The sequence below is a fragment of the Urtica dioica genome, chromosome 4, assembly GCF_054948205.1.
Source record: "Urtica dioica subsp. dioica isolate 48M chromosome 4, U.dioica_male_clone48M_v1_H2, whole genome shotgun sequence".
Classification (NCBI taxonomy): Eukaryota; Viridiplantae; Streptophyta; class Magnoliopsida; order Rosales; family Urticaceae; genus Urtica; species Urtica dioica.
In genome coordinates, this window is record NC_142759.1 from 14,883,959 (window position 1) to 14,897,876 (window position 13,918).

The following is a 13,918-nucleotide window of genomic DNA, read 5'->3' on the forward strand; positions in this document are numbered from 1 at the left end:
TTTTCCAATAAAAAATTGAAAATAAATACAAACACAGGCGATTTAGAGTAAATTCTTATTTATTACTATAGTTGTGTTGTGTGATATACTGATATGACATGCACTATTACAATACAAACAAAGTAAAAGTCACTCACTCACAGTCTCACAGTTGACAGTACACAGAACACAAGTATTAAAAGCTCCCACTCTCTTCTTCTTCTTTGCTCGCTAGTACTAGTCTGTCGAGCTCCGAGTGAACTATTCTCTGAAAAGGTACATAGAGCCGTTGCGCTCTCAGAACATTAACGTTACGATAAAAACAATCCCAGAGGAAGAGAAGAAAGAAGAACAACAACAACAACAAGAGAGAAGGACACGCAATGGGAAGAAGAGTGTTCAGGCTTGTTCTTTTTGCCTCACTGTTGATTGCACTATTCTTCGGTTCGTGCTCTTTCCTTTTCCAGATTCTTCTGCTTTTTTTTAGTCTTACTATTATCACTATTCTCTGTGTGGTTTCGCTCAGATTTTCTCTTGCATTTCTGCACTTTGTTCATCGGATCTTTGTTCGAATCGAACCTAGTTTATAGTTATACTGGATTTTTTTGCTTGTTCGGTGCGGGTTTCTGTTACAGTAAAACCCTAAATAGTTTAAAACTGACCGAAATGACAATGCCCCGAGTTTTTTTTCCCCTGCTATTCATTTATTACATTTTTTATTACTTTTTGAATCAGCTGAAAGAGCATTTCAATTAAATTTTAGGAGATAGAATATCAAATCCGTATTTTCATGGTCTCATTGGACATCCGGGCAGGTTCGTGCGGCGGAAGCATCATCGGAGTGTGCTACGGAAGAAACGCCGACGACCTTCCGGTGCCGGAGAAAGCGGCGGAGCTGGTGAAGAGCCACGATATAAAGCACGTGCGAATCTACGACTCGAACATCCAGGTCCTGAAAGCCTTCGCCAACACAGGGATCGACCTCATGATCGGCGTCTCCAACCTCGACCTCCTCGCCTTCTCTCAGTTCCAATCGAACGCCGACACGTGGCTGAAAAACAGCGTCCTCCCCTACTACCCCGCGACCAAGATCACCCACGTCACGGTGGGCTCGGAGGTGACCGAGGCCCCGAACAACGCCTCGGCGCTGGTGGTCCCCGCGATGAGAAATGTCCTGAACGCCCTCAAGAAAGCCGGGCTCCACAAGAAGATCAAGGTCTCGACGACGCACTCGCTGGGCGTCCTCTCGCGCTCGTTCCCTCCCTCGGCCGGGGCGTTCGACAGCCGGTTCGCGCACTTCCTCAAACCCATGCTCGAGTTTCTGGCGGAGAACGATTCCCCGTTCATGATCGATATCTACCCTTACTACGCGTACCGAGACTCCTCGACCAACGTCACGCTCGACTACGCGCTCTTCGAGGCCTCGTCGGAGGTGATCGACCCGAACACGGGCTTGCTCTACACCAACATGTTCGACGCCCAGGTGGACGCGCTCAACTTCGCTCTCTCCGCTCTCAACTTCAAGACCGTGAGAGTCATGGTGACCGAGACGGGCTGGCCGTCGAAAGGCTCCGCCAAGGAGACCGCCGCGACCCCCGACAACGCGCAGACCTACAACACCAACCTCGTCCGCCACGTCATCAACGGGACGGGCACCCCGGGCAGGCCCGGGCAGCCCGTCGACGCCTACCTCTTCTCGCTCTTCAACGAGAACCGCAAGCCCGGGATCGAGTCCGAGAGGAACTGGGGTCTCTTCTACCCCGACATGACCAGCGTGTACAGCCTGGATTTCGAGGGCCGCGGCTCCGTGGACGTCGGGTTCGGGCCGAACTCCACGGGGCCCACGAACGGGACCGGGACCGGGACGGTGAGGAAGTGGTGCATCGCGTCCAACAAGTCGGCGGAGATGGATCTCCAGAACGCGCTGGACTGGGCTTGCGGGTCGGGGAACGTGGACTGCACCGCGATCCAGCCCAGCCAGCCGTGCTTCGAGCCCGACAGCCTGGCTTCTCACGCCTCCTTCGCCTTCAATAGTTACTACCAGCAGAACGGGGCGAGCGACGTGGCTTGTGATTTCGGCGGGGACGGCGTTAAGGTTGACCAAGATCCGAGTATGTTCTCTTCTCCCACACAAGCTAACCAAATCCATAGCTGTTATTGTGTTCTAATTAGTTTGATTTTTCATGCAGGCTATGACAAATGCATCTACATGTCATCAGGGTTAGTTTGGTTGGTGATTACTTTTTTTTTAATTTTATTGTTATTATTAATGTAATGCAATGTAAATGTGATGGTTGTTTCTTCATGCAGGGGCAACAATACTATGGCGAGCAACACCACTAATACGATGGCTGCGAAATCTTTGTCGACGCGCTGTGTTTTTCCGGCGCTGTTGATGACGTTTGTTCCGGTGACCATCGTTTCGTTGTTTCTTTTGGGCTGAGAGTTTTGTATGATATTGATGAACTGACAAACGCCATGTCAAGGTATATATATGGAGGATCAAATTATGTGGTCTATGGACATATGGTAGTTTAGATTTTGTGCACCTTTTGGTGGTAATTGTTTTTTTTTTTGTTAGATTCATTTGTATGAAAGATTAGGCTTAGTATTTTTGTAGTGCACGACGCGAATTTCGTACCACTATCTGTTCTTGAGCCTGTCTTTTCTTCCATTACATTTCATCAGCTTTCCCGGAAAATATTTAAGGATTTCGTATCATTTTTCTCCCTTCTTGAGTTGTCGTTTTTGATGCGAATACAGTCGTTTTTCTATCATTGTTTGTGTTTACCGAGTATCACTATGCATTCAATAAGCAACTAGCCATGAAGATGTGAAAAAATGCGCTCTCATTTACAAGGAACCGGGGAACTGGGTGCTTTGACCACTCAACGGCTCCATAATCTCGTGGATTAGCACTCGACCCCTCTCGGTTAAAGATGTGCATTTTACTCATTATGGGGGCAACTGTTTTTTTTTATTATTTTTTTTATTTTTTATTTATTATTATTAACAAACTTATATTATCATAGTTTTAACTTAACAACAAAATTCAGCTTTTAACCGGTTAAACAAAGAAAAATTTCATTTTGTAGACCTAAAAATTATCAAAATATCAAGATTAGACCCATTAGTTTAATAATATCCGAAATTAGACTTTTGGACACTTTTCGGACAAAAATGTTTCTGCAAGTCCATATAATATATATATAAAGCATCGGATTTCATCGGAATGCATCGGATTTTGAACAAAGATTTTGGATTGAAGGTCATCGGAAAAATCCGATGATCTCCAATGAGATTCATCGGATTATTTTCGATGATCGGATTCTAAGTTTTTTTTAGAAACTCTAACTATGGAATCTTCCCAAAAACGATGCGAAACCCTCAAAATCAAAGCTGAACACATACCCAAATTCTTAAAAAAAAAAAAGAGGGAGAGAGAGAGATGAAGAGGGTTTGAAATGAGAGAGGAAAAGAGGTTATTTGAATTTCAAGGACATTTTTGTCCAAAAAGTATCCAAAAGTCCAATTTCGGATATTATTAAACTAATGGGTCTAATCTTGATATTTTGATAATTTTTAAGTCTACAAAATGAAATTTCTCTAAACAAATGGGGTTAGTCGACGTTGCCTGTTTTGAACTGATAAATTTTTTATTTTTAAAACAAGATTAACCAATCTAACAATTTTTTAAGACACTTCGATTTTAACATTAAATAAAAATCAAGGCTAATGCTTAACTGAAATCCCATCATGTCTCCTCACCGGTTCCTCGCAACCTCGTCTGTAAATAGAAAACTCATTATACAAGCAAGATTATCTTTGTGTCTCCAATCAACCTAGGCAACGGAAGGAAGCGGTAATACTACTACTGTTAAAGTGCCTACCTTTGCTTAACGGAAGTAGTACTTTCGTTACGCATAACTTTGCCTTTCGGAGCTTAATGGTAATGATTAGTCTCATGGAAATAATTATTTCCGGTACTTGATAAAAAAAATTAAAAAAATCAAATTTAAATGATTAATGAAAGAGATTAAAATACTTACATTTAAAAAAAAAAGTACTAATATGTAAATTGAATTTAATCTATATTATTAATAATATTATGATAAAAATATTATAACAAAATTACATCTCATGAATAGTTATGTTTCGAAAGTTTACATATAAAATTATCAACAAGTTTCAATATGACTATCTACCAGAACGGATATTCTGGTGGCATAATGTCGGAACGAGAATTTCATAAAATCCTGGTCTTTACGTCATAGTCACATCTTTTTATCTTATATTGTAAGAACTAAATTGATTGTCATACAATCCACTATAAATTTCATTAGAGTGTGTGAGTATATATGAAGATAAATAAAGTGACGTAATTTATAAAGTGAAAAAAAAAATTACATACCATAATCCTATCGGTTTGAAATGCTTTTGTTTTTTTCATCAAAAAAAAAAAAAAATGCTTTTGTTTTTTCTTCTTTCTTATTATTTCTCTAATATAAAATTAGAAGGTGAATGAGGCTTCTTTAGGGGAAAAAAATAAAAATAAAAATAGACAGCATCTAATATTTTCGCGGCCTAAGCCGTTTGAATTCGATCCCCAACTTCAACGACTAAATATTTCAATTGGTGTCGATTTCGTAAAATAAATAATTAATAAAAGAATCTCCACAAATAATTCAATCATTCTCTCTATCTCTCTCCCGCTCCGAATTCGTCTTTTGAAACCCTAACGAACCTCAACATGAAGACCAAGACGCCATTAAAGCAACTCAAGCTTTCTGTCCCCGCCCAAGAAATCCCTATCTCCTCCTTCTTGTGAGTTCTTTCTTGTCGTTTCGTGATATTCTCTGATATCTGCCTGTGATGTCGCTTTTTTTACACTACTTGTGCTCTGTTTGGCTACTGAGCAAATGTGGAAAAAGGAATGAAATAGTTTTTTTTCAAAGCTTAGAACTTGTTGCTGCTATAAATTAGCCATGTGAAAGGGAAAAAACGGTTTCATTTTGGGAAATTAATCTACTGAATTTGGCTTGCTCTTGATAATATAGTGTCTATTAGTTTAGATCTTCTAAATGATCTTCTGTCTAGGCCAAAGTTGGTAATTTCTACATAAGTTTGGAACTTTTTTTTTTTCTTTTTCTTTTTTAGAGCTGCTCTCTTTGTTTAAGAATAAAAAAAATTGGTGTTGGTAGTTATTGGGGATAGATGTATGAAAAGCGAAAAACATATCGAAAATAATCACGACTGAGCAGATAGTTAAACAAATTTTGAAAGAAGTATTTTCTTTTAGGTTTTCTTGGTATCATTTTTTATAGTAAAAAGAACTTGATTCGTCCATGAAGTTTTGAAAACTATTTGGAGATGATCCGCGAAAAATCGATATTTTTCTTCAGAACTTTGTATCCTAATACTTGATGGTTTTTTGCTTCATTTTTCATTCCAAAAGTATGTCTCGAAACCTTCTCACTTACTGTTTTAAAAATTTATGCTATAAATTCTTAGGACTACGAGCGGCACATTTCATGATGGCGATCTGCTTCTAAACCAGAAAGGTCTACGGCTCATTTCTGAAGAAAAGGGACCCCGAGTGAGTTTTTTTCTTCTTTTTTCTTTTTCTTTTTAAATGTTCATCCTTGAAATGTAGTATTTTCTTGGTTTCTTTTTTTCTTTCTTCCCTTTTTTACTTGCTTAATTATGCTTCTGATGTTGTCTATAAAAGGATTCACCTTCCTTGTTTGATCATCGAGCAGCTTGCTAGTACCAAGGAGCTCGATTTTGATTTTTCATTAGAAGATCTTGAGACCATTAAAGTCATTGGTAAGGGAAGCGGTGGTGTAGTACAACTTGTTCGCCATAAATGGCTTGGCAAGCTGTTTGCTTTGAAGGTCAGTATACCAGTCAAGTTTTTGCTATTTTTTATTTCTTTTCTCATTTCATAACATGTTTTGACCATCACCGAACAATTTTGGATTGTGCTAGTTTGGGGAAATGCTTTTATTTAACCTTTATAGGTTGTATCTTTTGTTCCGTTGAATTCAAAAGTTTTAATTTGTTATATCATCCTTCCGAGTGACAGGCTAACCTGAATTCTCAAGCTAATCTAACTTTAGCTTCGTAGTAGTAACACAGCTGAAGAAAGTATTAGTAGAAAATCACTGTAGTGTTGATTTGAATTCACAATACACTGGGATGTATAGGTGCTATTATTCGAAAGGGGTTGAGATCTAGCAGTATCCTGTTAAATGTCGAGATTAATGTTGCATTAATTTTTACGAGCGTCGTAATGTAGAATTGTTTTCTTGGTACAGGTCATCCCGATGAATGTCGATGAAGAAATACGCAAACAGATCGTGCAGGAGCTGAAAATCAACCAGGCAGCACAGTGTCCGCACGTGGTGGCTTGTCACCATTCTTTCTATCACAACGGAGCCTTTTCTCTTGTGCTTGAGTACATGGACCGAGGCTCTCTAGTAGAAGTGATTAAGCAAGTTAAAACGATTCTCGAGCCATATCTTGCTGTCCTGTGTAAACAGGTACTAGAACTGCTTGTTAAAAAAAATAAAAAATTACTTAATATGTTACCTTTTTCCTAATCCTTGTTCTCTTGATTATTCACGTACGTTTCAGGTTTTAAAAGGCCTAGTCTACTTGCATAATGAGAGGCATGTAATCCATAGGGATATAAAACCGTCCAATCTGCTAGTAAACCACAAAGGGGAAGTAAAGATTACTGATTTCGGTGTGAGTGCAACGCTCGCAAGCAACGTAGCTCAAAGGGATACGTTTGTGGGTACTTTCAACTACATGTCGGTATGTGATTTCTTCCGGAAATAGACTTTTTCAGCGGTCTTTCTTCTTGTCTATGTTTGGCCTTAAACCTTGGAACATTGTTTTTACATAATTGAATGATTTATGCTTAAGTAATCGGTTTCACTTTGTGGTGTCAGCCAGAGAGAATTAGCGGCAGCGCTTATGAGTATAGCAGCGACATTTGGAGTTTGGGATTGGTTGTACTGGAGTGCGCTATAGGCCGGTTTCCTTATCTACAATCTGAAGATCAAGAAATAAATCCAAAGTTTTACGAGCTTTTGGAAGAAATTGTGCATAAGCCACCACCTTCTGCTCCGTCGGACCAGTTCTCACCGGAGTTCTGTTTATTTGTTTCCGCTTGGTAATCTCTCCTATACAAACTGTCACGCCTCTCAAAGTTGCCAAGAGTTTAAGTTTATTTCCTGTGTATTTGCAGCATCCAGAAGGACCCCAGAAAAAGGGCATCTTCTTTGGACCTTTTGGTTAGTGATTCTAACAATTGAAAAATGCTCATCTTGAAGTTATGAATTAATGGGTTTTTTTTTCATGAGAATAAGGTTTTGATACTATTTATTTTTCTGTTCCAGAGTCATCCATTTATCAAGAAGTTTGAAGATAAAGACATCGACTTGGGAATCCTGGTTGGAAGCTTGGAGCCACCTGTAAATTTTCCTAGATAGCTTGTCCTCTTAAGATAAGCTTGCTATTTCTCCTGTATAGCAAGGTTCAAATCACTCCATATAACCTATATTCACATATCCGAGTCCTTGAAAGCTCATTGGATTGGATAAAGTTATTCTTTCTCCTCTGCATCAAGGTTCACATCACTTCTTATAAGTCTATATTTAGTATTTACTACACATGGGAGGAAAGTTCTTAAGTTATATTTCCTTAAAAAGTCCATTAGGTATTTATCTCTTTTGTCATTGGGTATTATAAGTTTTGACTTTTAGCTACCATTATCCAGTCGGATCAGCCAAGATTGGTCATAGTAACATGTCAAGTATTGAAATTATGAGCAAAAACATGTTCTTTAATATTGCTGTATTATTGCTATGAGTCTTTTGTCTATCTTGTGGCGTGTTGAGGAACTCTCTCATCTTGTTATCATCTCAAGTAGTGTCAACCATGTCAGGGTGATAAAAAAGAAAAGTGAATTTGACATTGCAATTAGCCTGATTAAAATTATATCCCAATTCCAATTTCGTATTTTTAAGTAAATATAATTAACTAGATTTTATCGAAATAAGTCTTGCTCGAAGTTTGTTGTTGTTTTTTTTTTTTTTTCCTTTAAGCCTAATGTTAATAATTTTTTGTTAGATGGATTAGAGATTATTCCAAAACTATGATCATTTATAAATTTTTTGACCAAAATTCAATAAATATTTTTAATCCAAAACTATGATTAAGTTTGTCAATAAATACCGATTTATTGTCAATAAACACAGTTATTTATTGACAAGATTGGCAATAAATGATCATACTTTTGGAATAAAAAGAATTTATTAAATTTTGATCAATAATTTTCTAAATAGTCATAGTTTTGGAATAAAAAATTTAATATAGGGGGTCCAAATAGCTCTCCTTTTGCTCATCTCGTAGTAATCTCTTATCCTCTTCTGAATCTGGACCAATGTGAGCTTTTCCCACGTTGAGAAAATGACCATATTTAGATCATAACAAACTCCTCAAACTCAGTCATCTATAGACATCACTTTTGGGGCCACTTGTGTGCTTTTTCTTTTCTTTTTCTTTTGTTTCTTAGACATTACCCAGAGAATAAGCATAGAGAAGATTATATGCACGACCTGATTTGGATGGTTGTGGCAGCTTGTGTGGGAGCCATTTGGGTTTGCAAAAGCCTGTAATTTTTTAATTTTTTTTTCCCACGAAACCCGAAGGATTATATATGAAAAAAAAGGCATAGCAAATCCATGCATTAACTAAAACACTGCAAAATGATATCATGTCCTATGATTCACTTATTGATTCATTGAACGTGTTCTCTTTTGAGAAAATGAACAAGCGAAGGGAGACTAATTTTAGACGTCCATAACAAGGTGATGTCACACGCTATAATATAGAATATTTTTTCATTATTTAAAAAATTTCTGACCTGTTATGTGTATGCTTATGCAATAATTAAGATTATGTTTGGAACTCTAATTTACAATAATAAATTGGTCCATTAGGAATATAGTCAATTTAAGAGTTTGACATTATTAAATACTCAACGTTTCGTAAATCTTAGGTAAATAGCCACAAAGATGACGTGACCCTATCAGAAAATTTTATGTTTTCCATGTTTGTCCCTCTTTTTTATTTCCGAATTTTTATTTAAATTTTGATTATTAATTCAGCAATTTATTTAAGGCAATTTTTTTAAAAAAATTTGAATTTTAAATTCTCTCTTATATTTCAAAAAAATATAGAAAGCATTTATTTCTACATTATTTCGTGATCCTGATAGCATATCAATGCCCAAAAAATATGCAACATTTATTTTTCTGATTTTGTGTTCTTTAAAATCGCAGTTCACATTTTTACGCATTTACATATATTTATAGAATATTTACAATTATTGATACATATTAACATATATTAACACATTGATTCTACGTTTTTATTTGAATATTTTTGTGAGTTATTCATTTAAATTTGAATTGTGTTATGTATTTAAATTTAGAAATTAATAATTTAGTTGACTTAATCGTGTTAAGAGGGGCAATTTGTCAAATTCATGTAAATAATCAATGTTTGGGCAAGAATGATATGTATGGGTATTCTTGTAAAACTGCACTTGTAAATATAAGACAGTGGTTATTTACCTAACATTTATCAAACGTTGGCTATTTAGCAATGTCAAACATTTAAGTTGGTTATTTTCCTAATTAGTTGATAATAAATAGGCATTTGAGGAAAAATATAAGGAAAAACTAGAATTTATTCATTGTACTTAGAAGTCAAGAAAATGTTGAAGAATATAGTGAAAAGATAGACAGACTAATTACCCAAGTATATTTGAATTTTTATTTCTATTCTTACAAATATATTTTGAGGAACTTCGATTCGATGATTCGGACATTTTTTTAAATTAAAAATTATATACTAAAAATATATTTGAAAACTATATGGGAAAAATACATATGAAAAATATTTATGAAAAATATATAATATAAATGAATATTTGAGAAGATTTTATGAGATTTTGAGTAGTAGAAGAGAGTATGAGAAGATTGTATTGTGAGGTGTGAAGAAATGTTGTGAATGATGGTGATAATTATAGGAGAATGAAAAAGATGGATTAAAAATTAAATAAAAAAAATATAATGAGGCAATATTACAATTTATGGCCGTTGGCTGATTTTCCACTTCACTTACACAATCTGACTCATTTGTGGCCGTTGGATTTGCAACAGCCACAAATCCAACGGCCAGAATATAAAAAAAAATTAAAAAATTCAAGAGAGAGACGGAAGGCATCGGAAGGAAGGAGTTCCGCGCCATTTCATCGCCTTCCGCTGCACGTACAGAAAGAATCCTTCCACGGGTACTTGGTGATCGGAAGGAACCAAAATTCCGGTGTCCTTTCAGTCCATATGCACAGGTTTAAAATGGACTCTCTCCCTTTTCTTCTCCTTATAAAACGATTATTCTAGGTTTTTTTAATTCTTTTTTAGTCATCACATCTCCTAAGGACTCATAGTCACCAATCACGGAAATGTGACTGGTGACTATGAGTCCCTAGGGAAAGGTTCAATGGAGATTCGTTCTTCTACATATTTTTCGTGTGAGATGTCTTCGTCACCGTAGGTGAGTTTTATTTATTTATAATCTACTACTTTTTATTTGACATTTCAATAATCTAGATTTAGATATGATTTTATACCTCTAGATCTATTTTTTGGTGTGATTTTATTTTAATTATCTATGTTTCAGTCTCAAATCTAAATAATAGTTTCTCTTCCTAAGGTCGTGGTCTCAGTGAAAAATCTTTTGAGATTGAAGACCTCCGAGAACACGTCATATTTTGCAACATATAAAGGAAGAAAATTATGCTGATTGTTCGTGTTGTATGAAAATACTGGTAACCTAACCCATGATTCTTGTTGTAATTGTGTTTGTGTGATTCATGTTTTCCTTTTAAAAAGGTTTTTTTTTTTACTTTCAACAATAGATATTCGTTTGGGAGGCCTTTCATTTATTAAAAAATAAACTTAGTAAATGTCCCAATAAATAAATAATAAAAGCAAAAGGGAAAAGGAAAAAGTGCTGAAATGCTGGGGCCGAAAGGGAAATCTATGGGCATTGTTGTAAAACCATTTGATGATCATCAAAAAGTACTAATGGGCCAGCCCAGGCCAACCAAACAATCAATATGCAAAGGATAAGATTAAAAAAATAAAAAAATAAATAAATAAATAGAGTAAGGGCCTACATGAATACCTGCAAAAGTAGCATGTGGTGGCTATTTGAGTGCCCATCAAAACACAAACACAAACACTATCATCATCTGTGCCTTAGTCAATCTCCTTATCCTCTCACCTTCAATACCTACCCATTTCTCCACACACACACAAAAAGAGAGAGATTAATTTAATTAATTAAATACGTATCAGTCAATCTTGAATTAAATTAAGACTAGGGCAATGGGATGTGCTTGATAGATTTGAAATCCTCTTTTAGAGATTACAAAAATTATTTTGGACTAATTTAGATGTATAGCCCCCCCATATATTTCTATTTAATCTTGTTTGATTGAGCCCAGCTAATAATCTTGTGGCTAATATTCAGCGTGGAAAAAACAATTAGATTTATAAACCTGTTTAATAGTATAGTATAAAAAATTTCTCTGTGTTTCTTTTTCAAGTGTCATAATTTTATTTAAGGGATAATACGTGGATAAGGAAGACTTTCCTTTCGGAGATTTAATGGCAAAAAAAAGCAAGCGATAGACATAAAATCGTAGTCTCAACTCTCAAGAAAAGAAGGAATATTTTGGACTAGTTAAAGGAGATATTGTAAAAGACGCAATTTTATTGATACATACATTGGTTTATAGTTTATATATTCATACGGTTGTCTACTCGCGATCGTCACGTATTTTTTATGCATTCATTGGAATAGTTAATACGAGTTGAAAATTGAAATGGTGGTAATGAAATCCTGGACTTTTACTATTTTGGGGATAAAAGAGAAAGAGAACTCGTTATGTACCGAAATTGGTTTCGAAATTTAAAGTAATTGGAGGATCTCTGTTAACAAAATCTGGAGAGATTGGTCCACAGAATAAACAAACCTTTTTACTATGGATGAGTTTGGCCAAAACTTATTTATTTATTTATTCATCAACGGCGCATTGAAACATGAAATGTGTCACGACTTTACGAGGCAAAAGTTTCTAAAGATAGCGACCCTAGTTTAATCATTTTAAATAAATAAATAAATAATTTAAAAAGAGAAGACGGTGACTCAGATATGGATGTCTTCAAATTTAGACCTTATCTTCTATCCTTGTAGTATGGGAAAGCCTGATCAATTTTAGACCGTAGGGATCTGATAATGACAAAATTTAAGGATAAAGAAATGTTAGTGAAAATAAATAAATAAAATAAATGAGAACCATTTAAGAATGGCCAAACAAAAATAGTAGTAGTCCATTACTCTATTATTAATTAACATACATTTTATTTTTAATAAACGATAAGCGCATGTTAAAGTGCCAACCGTGTAACTTTTTGTAAGAAGGATTATATTCCCTTTATCTATTTAATTAGTTGGACATTAAATTATATAACACGTATACATGATGTGTATATATTTATGCTCCCCCCTATAAAACCCTATATATAATTAAAAAAAACCATATATATCATATCATCACTAGTATTCTTCTTTGCTTATCTCTCTCTTTCTCTCTCTCTCTCAAAAAGTTCGTTCATTTTGGCTGAAAATAGAATTGCGAAAAATACTATGTGGAAATTAGAAGCAGATCAAGAAAGATTATTCAAAGAGGAAAAAAGAGTTCACCACCACCAAGACAAGAGTGATTGGGTTATCATGGAGAATTGTTGTGAAGATGTAACCAGTGATGACACGTCATCAACTAGGTCAATGGAAGAAAGCTCAATAAACTCAGTCGCGTCGATATCTTTTTCATCGGACCTTGTAGAAGACGCTTCTTCAAGTTCTTCAACTTCTTTGAAATCGTTATCGTCTTCTTCAACATTAATCTCACCATCGTCATCGTCGTCAATAATGTCTTTTTCTGCACCAAGTCATGATGAGATTGATAACGGACCTCTATATGAACTATCAGACCTCATGGCTCATCTTCCTCTAAGGTGTATATATATTATATATGATATCATTTGCCAAGTTTTTTTTTTTTTTTTGGAGTTGAGATGGATATTAATTTTTGTTTATTAAATATATTTTTTCAGGAGAGGGCTGTCGAAATTCTATCAAGGAAAGTCTCAGTCTTTCAAGTCCTTAGCGAGTGTAAAGAGCTCGGAAGATCTGCAGAAGAAAGTTGGAGTTTATGGGAAGAAAATAATGAAGCCATGCAAAAACTATTCTCCGAAGCCAGTCATTGCAAAGAGATCACAACGAGCCTCTTCATATTTGTCCTCTCATCTCCCAACTTTTAGATCATCTGTTCATTTGCAAAAAACATAAATAAATAAATAAATATTGTATTTGTTTATTTATTTATTTAATTTTAGTATTAGTATTATTAACAGTTCCTTGACGTTATGTAAGAGAGAATAAAAAAAAAACAAAAAAAGAAGGCTAGTTATCGAAGCTTCGTTTGTTTCCTTTTTAAACGGGAATCTTGGTCTGTGTTAGATTTGGTTTAAGGGCTTATTGGTTCGAATTGTAGTTCTTAATTCACGAAAATAGAGGGGACACATGATTGTGAAGATCAATCTACTTGCATATGCTGACAAGTGGTATACTATAAGTAGCTCTTAAATTGTTCTCTCTTATTCGGAAAAAGCAAATCGTTATTATTGTCATGTTTTGTGAGAAGTTTTTATTTATTTTATTTTTCCTGGTCTCAAGCGCCAATCTGCAACATGATAAGCACGTACGTATTCATCGAAACAGACATGAAAAA

The 13,918-nt window shown here is 35.4% G+C and overlaps 3 protein-coding genes across 4 annotated transcripts; all 3 read left to right on the forward strand.

Annotated features, from left to right (window-relative positions):
* Nucleotides 1-122: 122 nt before the first annotated feature.
* Nucleotides 123-2,756, forward strand: LOC149400748 (glucan endo-1,3-beta-glucosidase 13-like). 2 transcript variants are annotated; one of them, XM_089612652.1, is made up of 4 exons: nucleotides 123-423; nucleotides 795-2,090; nucleotides 2,169-2,208; nucleotides 2,290-2,756. In XM_089612652.1, exons 1-4 carry the CDS (start codon nucleotides 363-365, stop codon nucleotides 2,420-2,422), a joined length of 1,530 nt encoding a protein of 509 aa, XP_089468778.1. In that variant the 5' UTR covers nucleotides 123-362; the 3' UTR covers nucleotides 2,423-2,756. The 2 variants fall into 2 exon arrangements, with proteins under 2 accessions (XP_089468778.1, XP_089468779.1); XM_089612653.1 differs by having other exon boundaries at nucleotides 126-423; nucleotides 2,169-2,199.
* A 1,775-nt stretch (nucleotides 2,757-4,531) lies between these two features.
* Nucleotides 4,532-7,995, forward strand: MKK6 (MAP kinase kinase 6). Its single transcript, XM_089613356.1, has 8 exons — nucleotides 4,532-4,803; nucleotides 5,491-5,575; nucleotides 5,739-5,873; nucleotides 6,297-6,521; nucleotides 6,616-6,798; nucleotides 6,936-7,159; nucleotides 7,235-7,280; nucleotides 7,386-7,995. Exons 1-8 carry the CDS (start codon nucleotides 4,730-4,732, stop codon nucleotides 7,476-7,478), a joined length of 1,065 nt encoding a protein of 354 aa, XP_089469482.1. The 5' UTR covers nucleotides 4,532-4,729; the 3' UTR covers nucleotides 7,479-7,995.
* A 4,647-nt stretch (nucleotides 7,996-12,642) lies between these two features.
* Nucleotides 12,643-13,846, forward strand: LOC149400750 (uncharacterized). The gene is made up of 2 exons (XM_089611035.1): nucleotides 12,643-13,142; nucleotides 13,242-13,846. The coding sequence occupies exons 1-2, from the start codon at nucleotides 12,772-12,774 to the stop codon at nucleotides 13,474-13,476; spliced, it is 606 nt and encodes a 201-aa protein (XP_089467161.1). The 5' UTR covers nucleotides 12,643-12,771; the 3' UTR covers nucleotides 13,477-13,846.
* Nucleotides 13,847-13,918: the final 72 nt, after the last annotated feature.